This window comes from Oxyura jamaicensis (genome assembly GCF_011077185.1).
Source record: "Oxyura jamaicensis isolate SHBP4307 breed ruddy duck chromosome 5 unlocalized genomic scaffold, BPBGC_Ojam_1.0 oxy5_random_OJ106505, whole genome shotgun sequence".
In the NCBI taxonomy this organism is placed as follows: Eukaryota; Metazoa; Chordata; class Aves; order Anseriformes; family Anatidae; genus Oxyura; species Oxyura jamaicensis.
The window spans coordinates 1-13045 of NW_023303960.1; the positions used below are offsets into that span (position 1 = coordinate 1).

Here is a 13045-nt window from a genome sequence, read left to right on the forward strand (position 1 = left end):
GGGGAGAGGCGCTGCGCTGCGCTCCGGCCCGGCGCTGAGCCGCGGCCTTCCCCTCCGCGCCCCCTCGGCGGACGGCCCCGGGGCGGGGGCAGGCGGGCGGGCAGCCCCGCGGAGCATGCGGGAGCCGGCGGGGCGGGTTGCAGCGGCGGTGGGTCGTCTGCGGCGGGGAGCGGGAGGAGGAGGTGGAGGAGGTGGTGAAGGGGGCTGAGGCAGCTCGAGGTAGCGATGCTGCTCGCTTCGGCCGTGGTGGTGTGGGAATGGCTCAACGAGCACGGGCGGTGGCGGCCCTACAGCCCGGCCGTCAGCCACCACATCGAGGCGGTGGCCCGCGCCGGGCCGCGGGCGGGAGGCAGCGTGGTGCTGGGCCAGGCCGACAGCCGCCTGGCGCCCTACATCATCGACCTGCAGTCCATGCACCAGTTCCGCCAGGACACCGGTGAGTGAGCCCGGGACGCACCGGCCCCGCTCCTTGCACCCTGGTGAGGGGCCGCACCGCCCGGCCGCACCGTGCCGCTGGGCTCCCTGGGCTGGCGTTGACCTGCTCGGCATTGCTTTGCACTGCGAGCACCTGCCTGGTCCTCCCCGGGCTGGCATCACCTTGCTTTGCATTGCTTGGCACTGCCCGGCCCCCACTGCACTGGGCTACTCGGGCTGGTCCTGCCTCTTCTTGCACTGCTTGGCACCCCCAGCACCGCCCTCTACGCCCCACTCTCCCTTTGCACCGCACGATGTCACTCAGGCCCTTCCAGCCCTGCCCGGTCTCGCCCTGCTTTGTGCTCACGCCTGCAGCCGCACCGCATCGCGCTGCGCCGTGCTGCCGGCTCCCATCCAGCGCTGCCCGGTCCTGCCCAGGCCCTCCCGCACCGAGCTGCCTGCATCTGTAAAGCCAGCTCTCGGCTGCCCCGCTCAGCCAGGTGCTTCCCTGCCCGGCCCGACCGATCTGGAATCGCCCTGCGTTTTCCTGTCGCTGTTTTACGTCCCGCTGCTTAGTGTCGGCTTGCATCGGGTGGTGCTTTGCTGCCAGGTGCTGCGTTCCCTGACCTGGAATTGCTTTGCGCCGTGTTGTCAGGCCCCAATCTGGAGCTCTGCTGTACTGTGCTGCCTTTCTAAGTCCCATATTGCTTTGTGCCGCCTTCTTCTGCGTTACATCCCTTCGCCCACCCTGCCATTGCCCTGCTGCACTCCTGGGTGCTGTGCTGCGTCGCGCTGCCCGATCGGGGGGTTGCATTGCTGGGCCCCCTATTGCATCATGCTGAGCTCTGGATTTGCGTTGCACCACCCTGCCCTGCCTGACCTAGAATTACACAGCTCTGCTTCGCGCTGCCCGGCTCCGTGCTGCTGGCCCTGCTGCCTGCTGGCCTGGTGATGCCCGGGCTTGTCCGCTGCTGACCGGCGTTACGCCATCCCACCCGGTCCCTGGGTGCTGCCTGGTCCCACCTGCACGCCTGTAGCCCTTTGCTGGGTCGTGCTTCCCGGCCTCCTCTGCTCCTCCTCCCTGTTGCAACCTGCTGCCTTTCCCCCCCCAGTGCCGAGCCAGCCACCCTTGTGCTGCCAGGATCTTGCCCACCCCCTGCAGACCCTTCCTCTGGCCCTGCTTCCCCTCAGCCGGGTCCTGCGTGGTGCTGGGGGGACAAATCCTGCCCCGGGGCACGGCGTGCCATGTGGGGGTGCCTGGGGTGGGGGCACGGGCAGGTGGGGCAGAGGTGGGTCTGGGGGGGGACACAAGCAGGCACGGCTGTCCCCAGGGTGGGGAGCACAGAGAGGTGTTAGGAAATAATCAGGGACGAGCACAAGGTGCATGAAATTAGGGGCGCAGGTTTTTTGGGGGGTGGCTGTCACAGGGGTTTGGGCCCCTTCCCTCCCCAGGCACCCACATAATAATAGCAGGAGGGGGGGGCTGGCAATGTCCCTTGTCCCTGGGCGGTGGACAGCCTGCTCTGGGGGCTGGTGGGGACCGTGGTCATGGGGACAAGGGACCTTTGCTGCCCGGGGACAGCTTTCAGCGCCATCCGTCTGAGGACTATTGTCGCCTGGGGGGAGGAGGCCTGAAAGGGGGATTGTTCTGCTTCCCTCCGGGTTGCCGGGAATGTTGGTATTTTGGGTCATTAAACAGCTCTGATTTGGGGGGGGGTCGTGACCCTGGCAGGCCCTGAATAGCTATTGTCCCCTTTCTTCCCCCGCTGAATGGGAGGCTGGCGGCCCTGCGCTGGGCTGGGGGGGGCCGCGCGGTTTTCCCACACGGTGGCCGGGGAGGGACCGCCAGATGCCGCATGCCATCGCTCGCACCGGATTAGGATAAATCACCGCTGTGCAGCGAGGCCCTGCTCCCCTCCGGCCCTCCTTTGTGCCAGCGGGGCCGGCAGCTTTTCTCCCCCGGGTGCCCCTTGGCAGGGTGGGACAGGTGGCCCGTTTTGCTTATTTTTAGCCCCCTTTTTTTTTTTTCCAGGGGACCTGGGCATGCGTGGGGACTGGCGGTAGTGGGCATTTCCAGTGGAGGGCTGGGGGTTAAAAGGGACTGAAATTCCTGCGGGATTTAGGGGGAAGAGCAGTGCAGGAATGCTCGCGGTTCACCCCGGTGCCAGGGTGCCGCGGGCTCACCGCCTCGTGGTGTAAAGCTGGGGAACCGGGCTCATGATTTCTGCTCCTAGAGCTTTCTCGTTCCTATGGGGGCAAGCGATGGGATTTTGCAGAAGGGTGTCATGACTCCACTGGCATGGGGGCAGTGATGTTCATGAGCTCACCTGCTGTATTAACCAAACAACCCTGGGGCAGGGGCGAGCCAGAGGCGTGCCCGGGACAGGACACCAAGGCTGGGCACAGCCACGTCCAGCCTGCCCCTGTGCTGCTGTGAAACGACCCGGGGAGGAAGGCTTTTCCCTTGTAGGAGCTCCCGATATTGGCATCCTTGCTTTGAACGTGTCCTCGCTGACTTAGTGCAGTGGGAAAGGAAACACCTAGCGAGAGTAAGCGGAGGCTGCCAAGTGCTTCGCTCTCCTGCCCCACTCCTGCACTTGCTGATGGAGCAGCAGGGGCTGAGGCACAGAGCCCTGCTCCAGCTCCTTTACTCAACCTTGCGGGGATTTTCCTCGTGCTGCTGGCTGGGTTCTCGTTGCAGGACATTCCTACGCCTGCAGACGAGGGGGCTGCCCTGAGCCCCTCTCCCCTGCTGGTGCACATCGCCACTCTGGGCGCAGGTGCCATGCTGTGGGGCTCAGCGCTGCCTCTTGGCTCTGAAATTTCTTATTTCCCTCCACTGGCCCAGAGCTGAGAGGCAGACGGGGCCATGTCGTGCCCCTCAGGAGTCTGGGGCATGCCTAATTTCACCCAGCTTCTAAGGGAGCCTCCTGGAGCAAGTTTTGCTGCTAAGCTTGTGGGTATGTGTCCCCATCGAGGCTGTGCCTCTGCCAACCTGCGCCTGGGGAAACTGAGGCAGGCCGGTCCCGTGGCAGGGTGGGGACAGCAGCCCCGCCAGAAAGCTGTCCCGTCCCCACACGGAGCAGCACCAGCAGGGCAGGTTGGGGTGGTTTCGTGGCGCTCCCTGCCTGCTTTTCGGAGCCTGATAGCATCTGTGTCACCCCCCCCGGCAGGCACCATCCGCCCGGTGCGGCGCAGCTACTACGACCCGTCGTCAGCACCGGGCAAGGGCGTCGTGTGGGAGTGGGAGAACGACAGCGGCTCCTGGACGCCCTACGACATGGACGTGGGCATCACCATCCAGCGCGCCTACGAGAAGCAGCACCCCTGGGTGGACCTTAGCACCATCGGCTTCTGCTACGTCATTGACTTCGCCACCATGGGCCAGATCAACCGGCAGACCCAGCGCAAGCGCCGTGTCCGCCGACGCCTCGACATGGTCTACCCGCTGGTCTCGGGCACCCTGCCCAAGTCACAGTCGTGGCCGGCCAGCCCGGGGGCAGCCGCCGCCCCCCCGGCACCCACCTGCGCCTGCCCCCAGTGCCTCCTGGTCATGAGCGTCAAAGCCGCCGTGTCTGCGGGCGGCCTCGGGGCTGCCACCCTGCAGCCTCGCAAAGCCCCCCCCCGCGCCCCCCGCTGCCCCCAAAGCCCCCGCACCAGCCCCAGGGGCCAAGGCAGCCGACGGTACGGCCGCGGCACGTGGCTCGCTGAAGGTGCTGGCCTCCCAGGGGGGCCGGCAGCAGGCGGCCAGCACACCGGCGCTGAGCTCCGTCATCTCCGCCGCCAGCCCCCCCGGCCCCGGTGCTGGCAGCGGCAAGGCGTCGCGCCCCGGGCTCGGCACCCTGAACCGCAGCCACCTGCAGCGCCTGGCCATCGCCCAGTCCCGGGTGCTCATCGCCTCCGGGTGAGTCCCGCCGGGGGTAGCTGCGGGGAGAGCAGGGCGTTCTTCTGTGACATTGTCCTGCATCCCTGTGCCTGAACGGGAGGTGTCCCGTGGGCAGAGGGGTCTTGCTTGGGGCACCCGAGCGCCCTGCGCGGGGTGGGTAGGATAATTCAGGCTGGAAAAGGCCTCCGGGATCACGGAGCCCAACTGCTGGCCTGGTGCTGCCAAGCCCACCGCTCTCCCCCAGCACCGCGCGCCTGCTGGAGCGCAGCGCTGCATCCTAATGAGGGGCCGGGGCCGGGTGGGGGGCAGCAGAAATACCAGAGAAAAGGCATTCAGGGCTCCTTGAGAAGGGGTCCTGCCAGGCCCCCGGCCTACAGAAGACACTTTTTTTTTTTTAGTCCTGGGGGGGGTTGGGATCATTTAATGAGCCTGTTTTTTCCCCCTTTGTCTGGCCCTGCCGTCAGCCTTCTGTCACAGCCTGGCCCCTTTCCTCTCCCTCCCTGTCCCCCCTTCCCTCCCTACTCCTGACCCACCAGGAAACTTTCCCATGGAAGAGAAGCCTTGGGGAAGGAGGGGGGGGGAAGCAGCCACGGCTGCGTGGCTGTAGGAGAAAGGAGGGGAAAAAAAAAACACCACAACAGCCTGGCAAGCAGCGACAAAAAGGGGCCGTGAATAGTTCGGAGACGCAGGCCGGGTTTCTAAAGAGCCGGAGAAAAGGCAGCGGCGGGGCCGGGGGGGCACATTGCCCCCCATGGGGGATTCTCTATTTCCAGCCAGGGCCTGCTCAGTTGCTCAGGCAACTATTGTCTGGTGCCGGGCCCGGCTCGGGGGGGTGAGGGACGAGGAATGGGGACGCCGTCTGCGGGCCCTGACGCGCCCTCCGTGGACTCTCCGCAGGGTCCCCACCGTCCCCGTGAAGAACCTCAACGGCTCCAGCCCCGTGAACCCCGCGCTGGCAGGTGAGGATGGGGCCGTGGGGGCTGTTGGGTGCTTGCTGGGGAGGTTTCTAGGGGGATTCTGGAGGTTTGGGGTCTTGTTGCTTAGTGCTGTTCCCCCCCCTTTCCCCTGCGCAGGCATCACAGGCATCCTGATGAGCGCGGCGGGGCTGCCCGTCTGCCTGACGCGGCCGCCCAAGCTGGTGCTGCACCCGCCGCCTGTCAGCAAAAGCGAGATCCAGTCCATCCCCGGCATCTCCCACACCTGCCGCAAGACCACCAAGAAGCAGGCCAAGAAGGGTGAGACACGCTTGGCCCCTTTCCCCTTCGGTCCCCTGCGGGGGGTTTCTCTGGCACCTCACTCCAGGCCCTCTGACTTCTCCCGCAGGTAAAACCCCCGAGGAGGTGCTGAAGAAATACCTGCAGAAGGTGCGGCATCCGCCCGACGAGGTGCGAGCAGCAGGGGCTGTCCCGGGGTCTGTGTGGGGTGTCCAGGGGGCATTTTTATGAGGGACGAGTCTTTGGGGACAAGTGGCATGGGTTCCCTGCCCTCCCCAGGGTGGGGAGGGTGATCCAGAGGCACCCGCCGAGGGCATTGGCCTCATGTCCTGGCACCGCCGGCTCAGCGAGGTCTGTCTGCCCGTCCGTCTGTCCGTCTGACCCTTCTCCCCATCCCCGCAGGACTGCACCATCTGCATGGAGCGCCTCTCGGCACCCTCCGGCTACAAGGGGCCCCAGCCCGCCATCAAGCCCGACCTGGTGGGGAAGCTGGCGAAATGTGGCCACATCTTCCACCTCCACTGCCTGGTGGCCATGTACAACAACGGCAACAAGGTACGAGGCTGCAGCCTGGGAGGGGGGCAGATCCCCCAATTCCAAGACCCCTGTGCTGTGGTGGGTGCATCGGGGCCGTGGTGCACACCGTAGCCACGTCCCAAAATAAACACTTCTTGTTGGGAAGGTGCTGAGGGCTCTTACCCCCCTGCCTTGGCACAGAGTTAATTTTTCATCAGCACTTTGCTGGAAGCGCTGATTCAGAAGCGAGGTTTGCGTGGGTATTTTGTTTCTCACCGTGGTCGATGTCCTTGCCTTCTCTCCCAGGGTTGGTAGCAGTGAACTTCGGTTCGTGTGGGTTTGAGCAGAGATGCACAGCGCCCTGCTTCTCCAGCTGCAGGTGGGCTCGTCTGAGCCCTCTGCAAATGGCTGTTTTGTTTGGCATTCCCTGGAAAAGGTTTCACGTCGCTTAGAGTTGTTTTTTTTTAATTATGCCTTCTCTCTCCGTCAAACTAAAACAAAAACTAGAGGTAGGGAAAGCAGCGAGGACTGCAAAACTGATGAGGAAGAGAAATTCAGACCTCAGGTCTGTTGTTAAAGCTGGGCTGTAAATTCTCCCAGCCCTCCCCCACCGCTGCCGGGGTGTTTTTGAAATGTCTGAATGTTTGTGATGAAAACGGGTGCTCAGTGTTGTTCTGGGTGGTGCTGGGGAGAGCTGGTTTCACTGTTTTCCACTCCTTTCCTCCCCTCAGGATGGCAGCCTGCAGTGTCCGACCTGCAAAACCATCTACGGGGTGAAGACGGGGACGCAGCCCCCGGGGAAGATGGAGTATCACATCATCCCTCACGCGCTGCCCGGCCACTCGGACTGCAAAACCATCCGCATCATCTACAACATCCCCCCGGGGGTGCAGGTGCGGCCCCTGGGGAAGCGTGGTGGTGGAGCCGCTTGTCTGTGAGCGTGCTGTGGGAAATGGGGGTAACGCCCTGCAAATTGTTGACCCCGTCTGCTTGGTGGCAGGGGGACACGATGGTTTTTAGCGCTGCTGTCGGAGTATTGCCTTGCACCCAGGGCATGCTTCTGAGACCTACATTGATTCATTTTTAAATTTCTCTCCCCCCTTCACGCTGCAGGGACCAGAGCATCCGAACCCAGGGAAGAGCTTCACTGCCCGCGGCTTCCCCCGGCACTGTTACCTGCCTGACAGCGAGAAGGGCAGGAAGGTGAGAGGGGCTCACCGGGGTGGCTTGAGCTGGCGAAAGTGTCCTCAAGGGTGTATCGAGGGGGAGAGGGAACAGCCCTTTGGGGCATGGGGAGAAGCAGGCTTGACTTACACAGCCAAATCCAGATGGAGGTTGGCTTGGGCTTACCTGGGTGATAAGGACGCCCTGAGCGAACGTGGGTCTTGCCTGCAGCCCCAAGTTCTCCTTGCTGCCTGCCTCATCCCCCCCCTCCCCAGGTACTGAAGTTGCTGCTGGTGGCCTGGGACCGGCGCTTGATTTTTGCCATCGGGACCTCGAGCACCACGGGCGAGTCAGACACGGTGATATGGAACGAGATCCACCACAAGACGGAGTTTGGCTCCAACCTCACCGGCCACGGTTACCCTGACATCAACTACCTGGACAATGTCTTGGCTGAGCTGGCGGCCCAGGGCATCACGGAGGAGAGCCTGGCCCAGGAGAAGGACTGAGACCGCCGTGGGGAGGGCTGCCCACCGCCCCCCCTGCGGATAAGGCAGCGCGCCCTCAAGCAGGGGCATCTCCTGTGGGAGAACGTCTTTTGGGACGTCCCTTCCCTGCTGGCAGAGCCGGTTGGTGCTCTGAGCCACGGGGGTTCAGCGGGCCTGGCCATCCGTGCCAGCTAGCCGCTGTTGTGTGCTGTCCTGGGGAGCTGGGGGTCGCCGTGGGCAGGCCAGACCTCTCCCCTCTCGCCTGGGTCCCTGATCCTCCCCCCCCCGGCACCCACCTGGGGTTGGGACCCCATCCTGGTGCTGGGTGGAAGGGGTGGGAGCAGGGGCTGTGGGGTGGGAGCAGGGGCTATGGGGTCCCTCTCGCTCTGGCCCTGCCTCGTCCCTTACCCGTTTGTTTGTTTGTCCCGTCTGGTACCTCCTGAGTGGTCTCTGTCCACAGAGGTTGGAGGGGGGGCCCTGGTCCAACTTAACCAGACCCCCCCCCGCCCCATATCCCCTCTCCTCTTGGCTGTGTCTGAGCTGTGTCCTGTGGGGTCCCCTCGTCTGGGCTGCCCCTGTGCTGGGAAGGGGCTGAAGGGTGGTAGAAAGCCGAGTGTGGGGGGCAGTATCTCTCCCCCCCCCCACGGTAGTGGGTTCCTTGAACTGTTTGTATGGGGGCGTCCCCGTGTCGAATTTTATATACCTCGTGTTTTGGGGGTTTGTCGTATATATGTACATATAGGGCTGGTGGTTTTTGGGGTGGCAGCCTGGCGGCTGGGAGGACGCGATGTGGGCCTGGGGCTGAGCCTGGTGGTGCTCGTGAAGGGTGGGGGTGGCCCTAAAACGAGTCGGTGCCCCCCCAGCGGGGGTCTCTGTGGGACCCTATCCCTTCCTTGCTGTATCCCAGCAGGGTTCCAAGACTCGAGGGTCCCCAGTGAAGTTTTTTGGGGGGCTGGGGGGACATGGCTGGTGGGGGGAGGACAGGGTGGCTGGCAGTGGGTTGGCACAGTGATTTTGGGGCTGAAGGGGTTGATGTGTGGGGGGGAGGTAGGGCGGTGGCGGGGAGGGGGGTTTGCATGGCATCTTGTGGTCCCCACCAGCCCCGGGGACTTGACAGGGCCTCTTAGAGCCACGTATGGGGCAGGGGTCCCAGTGTCTGGGGGGCTTCATTGGGGAAATCCTCCCCATTGCTCCGTGCCCGCTTCTCCTGGCCCCCACCCCGTGAGAGAGACCCCATTTCAGCGAGCCAGGCAGGGGCAGCGCTGCGGCTGCCCAAGCTGCCCCTTGTGGGGTTAGGTCCTCGTAGTCCCTTTTTGTTTAGCCCCCTTTCTCGACCCCCTCCTGCGTTTCCTTGGGGTCAGTTTGCCCTCTGTCCCGGAGGCTGGCGGTGCGGGGTCTGTCCTGATGTGCGTCATTCTGTTGTCATCTCTGTTTCTCCTCTTTCCCCCCATCTGCGGGCCCGTCGCCGCCAGCCGGCCACCCCGCAGGGGATCAATAAAAGCGGACGGCGGAGGATGCTCGCTGTCCCTGCGCGGCCTGGACTCTCTGTTGTCTTCTGTCCGTCGTCTGTGTGGCCAGGCGAGTGAGGGGACACCCACGGGGAGGGCCAGGCGCCTCTCGTCCCGCAGCCACCCGTGGCCAGACGTCTACCTCAAGGGAGAAAAATCTCTTCCCCTGGGAAACCCCCTTCTGGGCAGCTCTGCAGCAGTGTGATTACTCCTGGCCTGTGCCCCGGGATTCCCCTGCTGCAGAAAACCCCAGCTGGAGCTATGCAAAACCTTCCTGTGATCTCAGAGAGGAAGGGACCCCCCCGCCCTCCCACCGTGCCCGGGTTGCCGGCTCTACCATGACGCAGCCTTTTAACAACATCACTTGTTCCTTTTATTTTTTAATGCCGTGTTGCCTATGCAATTAGTTGCTGGCCGAAATAAAACTGATCCGTGCCTCTCGACGTGTGTGTATATCTACCACGCTAGATATACATGGAGATGGGGGGGGGAGTCCCTTTGCTCCCTCCTTCCCCAGCAGTCCGAGCATTGCTAATGCTATCGGTGCTGGCCCTGGGTGTCAAAAACAGCTGGGGGGGCTCTGTGGGGGAATGGGGGGTGGTCCAAGGGGTCGGGCACTGCGTGCACCCCGAGCCCGTGCTTTTACACGCAGGAACTCTCTGCAATGGAGCCGAGACTTGCTGGTGTCCCAGTGGGTCAGGCAGGGGGTGTCGCATGGCTTCCCCTGGCTCTGTGGGGGCAGCCTGGGATTTCGTTGTCCTTTGGCACCCCACGGGCTTCAGGGGCTGGTTGCAGGGCCCTGGTTCCCCTTTTCTGTCTCTGGGGGCAGAGAGGAGGCATGGCCTGTGATGAGGTATGGGGTTGTTTAGTTCTCAAGCGACGGCTGCCTGGGAGAGGGAACGTGCAGGGGCGTATGGTGGTGGGTCAGGGTGATGGGACAGCCCCAGGAGGTGGCGTCAGAAGTCAGTCAGGGAGTCTGGAGCGGGGAGAGAGGCAGTGCTCAAGGCTGGAGCTGGGGGAAGCCCTGGGGCCTCTGTGGGGATAGGGGCTGAGGAGCAGGGGGGGGCTTTGCCTAGACCGGGGGCTCAAAGCATTGCCCAGCACCGGGACCCGAGGGATGCTCATGCCGTGAGCCCCTCTGTCTCTTGCTGGTACCCGTCACCCACGCTCACCACAGCGCTGTCCTCCGGGCTCCCCACGGGCAGGCTGTCCCCTTCCCCCATTGCCCGGTACCCCCTCATCCTGTACCTCCAGCGGCCGTAGCTGACCATGGCCAGGAGGGTGGCCAGCCCCACGACCACCGCCGCGGTCACGCCAGCCACCTCGCCCCCCCGTCAGCCGCCGGCCCCTCACCATCTCGGCTGCGTGCTGGATCTCGGCGGGCTGTGCCGGCCGCCACACGTGGCTCTGCTCGTCCCTCACCCAGGCGCTCTCCCCATCCCCGCTGCTCACCAGCACGGTGTCGGTGGCTGGCAGGTTGGCGGGGGGGCGGGTGAAGGGCGGCAGGCGAGCGGGGGGCAGCGAGCCCCCCGTGAAGACGCCGGCCTGGACGCAGTAATCCACCTGGCAGCTGTCGCTGATCAGCGCCAAGTGCTGGCTGAAGCCCGCGGGGCAGCGCTTGGTGTAGGGGTCTTCGGCGGTGCCGTGGTGCTGCCCCCCCAGGGGGTTCCCCGCCTGGCAGCTGAAGAAGCCCCCAAAGGGCACGGCGTACTGGATGCTGCTCTCGTAATCCTGGCTCACGCACACCCTGAGGTCGTCGAAGAGCTTCAGCTGGAAGTACCCCGAGGGGCAGGACTGGGCGCCAGTGAGGGGGTTGGCACTGTGGCTGCTGAACAGCCCCCCGAAGAGGTAGCCTGAGTCCTGGGGCACCGTGCCCGTCGCAGCACACCAGTAGGCTCTGAATTGAACCCGGGAGAGCCAGAAGACATCCTGGCACACGCGGTGGCAGAAGATGACCAGGGTGCACTTGTTGTGGCACTCCAGGTGGCTGTGGCCTTCCTCCCGCTCCTGCATGCCCAGCAGCACCGGTGTGTAGGCAGTGGGGCAGGAGAAATCCCCCGTGAGGGGGTTCTTCTGCTCCAGCGCGTGGCACAGAGCACCAGTGTCAGGGCCGGAAAGCCCGGTACACTCTTGGAAGACTCCCCCGAAGGTGAAGTTGGTCATGGTCCCCTCGCAGGAGCCATCGTCAGCATTGGCGTGGAAGTTGAAGTTGGGTGAGGTGGCATCGGTGCAGCCGGGGTAGGTGTTGAAGGTGTAGTAGCGGCGGATGGCCGCCTCCACTCGCTTGGCCAGCTTCTTCACCGTGGGGGTGGGCAGCTCTGGCAGGGTGCTGGGGCTGATGAAGAAGTACAGGGGCAGCCCCGAGCGGTCGATGGCCACCAGCTGGTTGCTAATCCCCTCCTGCCACGTCTTGAGGGTGATGCCTGGGTAAAAGGGGCTCCCACCAACACTCTCCACCCTGGAGTTGGTACGGTTCTCCAGGTACTGCTTGGTGAAGGAGGAGCTGGTGTCCTGGGAGCCTTCGGCTTTCATATTGATGATGCTGTGGAAGGCTATGCCGGCCGAGGCCGTGATGGCATTCTTCATGGCCCAGCTATCCTTCAGGAAGGTTGTTTTGATCTGATCTTCCTGGACCAAGCTGGCTCCAGCATCCACAGAGGTGATGGTGTGGGTGCCGTAGTTGAGCACCAGCACTTCAGACAGAAAATCAGCCATCCGTGTCTGGTTGTTCTCCAGGTGGCTGGCAATCACCATCAGCTGCTTCTTGAAGCTCTTGTCCAGACCTGCTCCTGGGTCAATCTTGACGGTGTAAACCAGGTTCCTGACTTGTACTCGGGTGGTGAAAGCCTGGTCCTGTACTTGGTGGGTCTTGGTCTGGTGGAAGTCGTAAGAGAACTTGCCGTTGATGGCGGAGAAGAGGGACAGCTCCAGGTTGATGGAGGAAGAGGTGATGCTTTGGTAATTCCTCCAGGACTCGATGATCTCAGAGTTGATGTCCAGGTTGCTGTGCTTGCGAGGGATGGTGAAGATCTCATCTGGGATGATGTAGGACCCGTCTTCAGTGGTCTTGCACAGCGAGTAGCCCAGGTTGATGACTCTGCCCATATCCAAATTCCTCAGGTTATCCCAGCCCCCACCAGGGAGGACTTCCAGACTCGGGACCTTCAAGTTCTTCTTGCAGTCCTGAAGCCCTGAAGAGGGCAACAGCTCCTGGGACAGCTCGGCCCCTCTACTCACAGCTGCCAGCGCCCAGGTGAGGACGACCACCCTCAGCACCCAGGCCATGGCTGAGCTGGTGGGGGCCCACGGCGGACGTCTCGCTGCTGAGGAGGGAGCTGGGGAAATGAGGCAGTCGGGGGTGCAGCTGCCGGGTGGTTCCTCCTCTTGGGGGGAGGTTGAATTAACAAGGGGAAAGGAGAAGTGAGAGCTGGTGAACGTGGTAAAGGGCTGAGCGGAGCTGAGAAAACAGGGTGAGGGGCAGAAAAGAGGTGCCTGGAGATCATTGCCTCCCTAAAACAAAAGCTCCCTCTCCCCATGAAAGCTGTTCTGCTGGAGTTGGAGCAAGGAAAAAAATCTCTTTTAGCACTGCACCTGCACCTGCGTGAAGCCACTGTGTGAATCTCCCTTGGCCGATGCTTCAGTGACTCTCCAGATCAGCCCCTGCTCACCCCAAACGACCCTGGCTCTTCATGCCACACATGAGATGTGGCCCCAGCACCACAGCAGTGCTTGTGCAGTGGGGTGAGATCCAGCCCCGCACGCATGCACTGAGCTGCAGGGCTTTTCCCCGTGTCAGAGGAGAGGTGAGGCTGCTGGCCATGCAGGGAAGGAAGCGGGAGGAACTGGGGGAACAGC

The 13045-nt window shown here is 63.5% G+C and overlaps 2 protein-coding genes across 2 annotated transcripts; one reads left to right on the plus strand and one right to left on the minus strand.

Moving 5' to 3' along the window:
• Positions 1-83: 83 nt before the first annotated feature.
• On the plus strand, positions 84-9631 carry LOC118157395 (E3 ubiquitin-protein ligase DTX4-like). Its single transcript, XM_035311702.1, is given in 10 exon segments — positions 84-436; positions 3588-4005; positions 4007-4318; positions 5198-5259; positions 5374-5535; positions 5624-5685; positions 5917-6069; positions 6762-6923; positions 7144-7233; positions 7470-9631. Coding segments are annotated over 10 exon segments (1866 nt in total). The 5' UTR covers positions 84-225; the 3' UTR covers positions 7704-9631.
• LOC118157394 (macrophage-expressed gene 1 protein-like) lies at positions 9567-12574 on the minus strand. Its single transcript, XM_035311701.1, is given in 2 exon segments — positions 9567-10521; positions 10523-12574. Coding segments are annotated over 2 exon segments (2163 nt in total). The 5' UTR covers positions 12476-12574; the 3' UTR covers positions 9567-10311.
• Between the last annotated feature and the right edge of the window lie 471 nt (positions 12575-13045).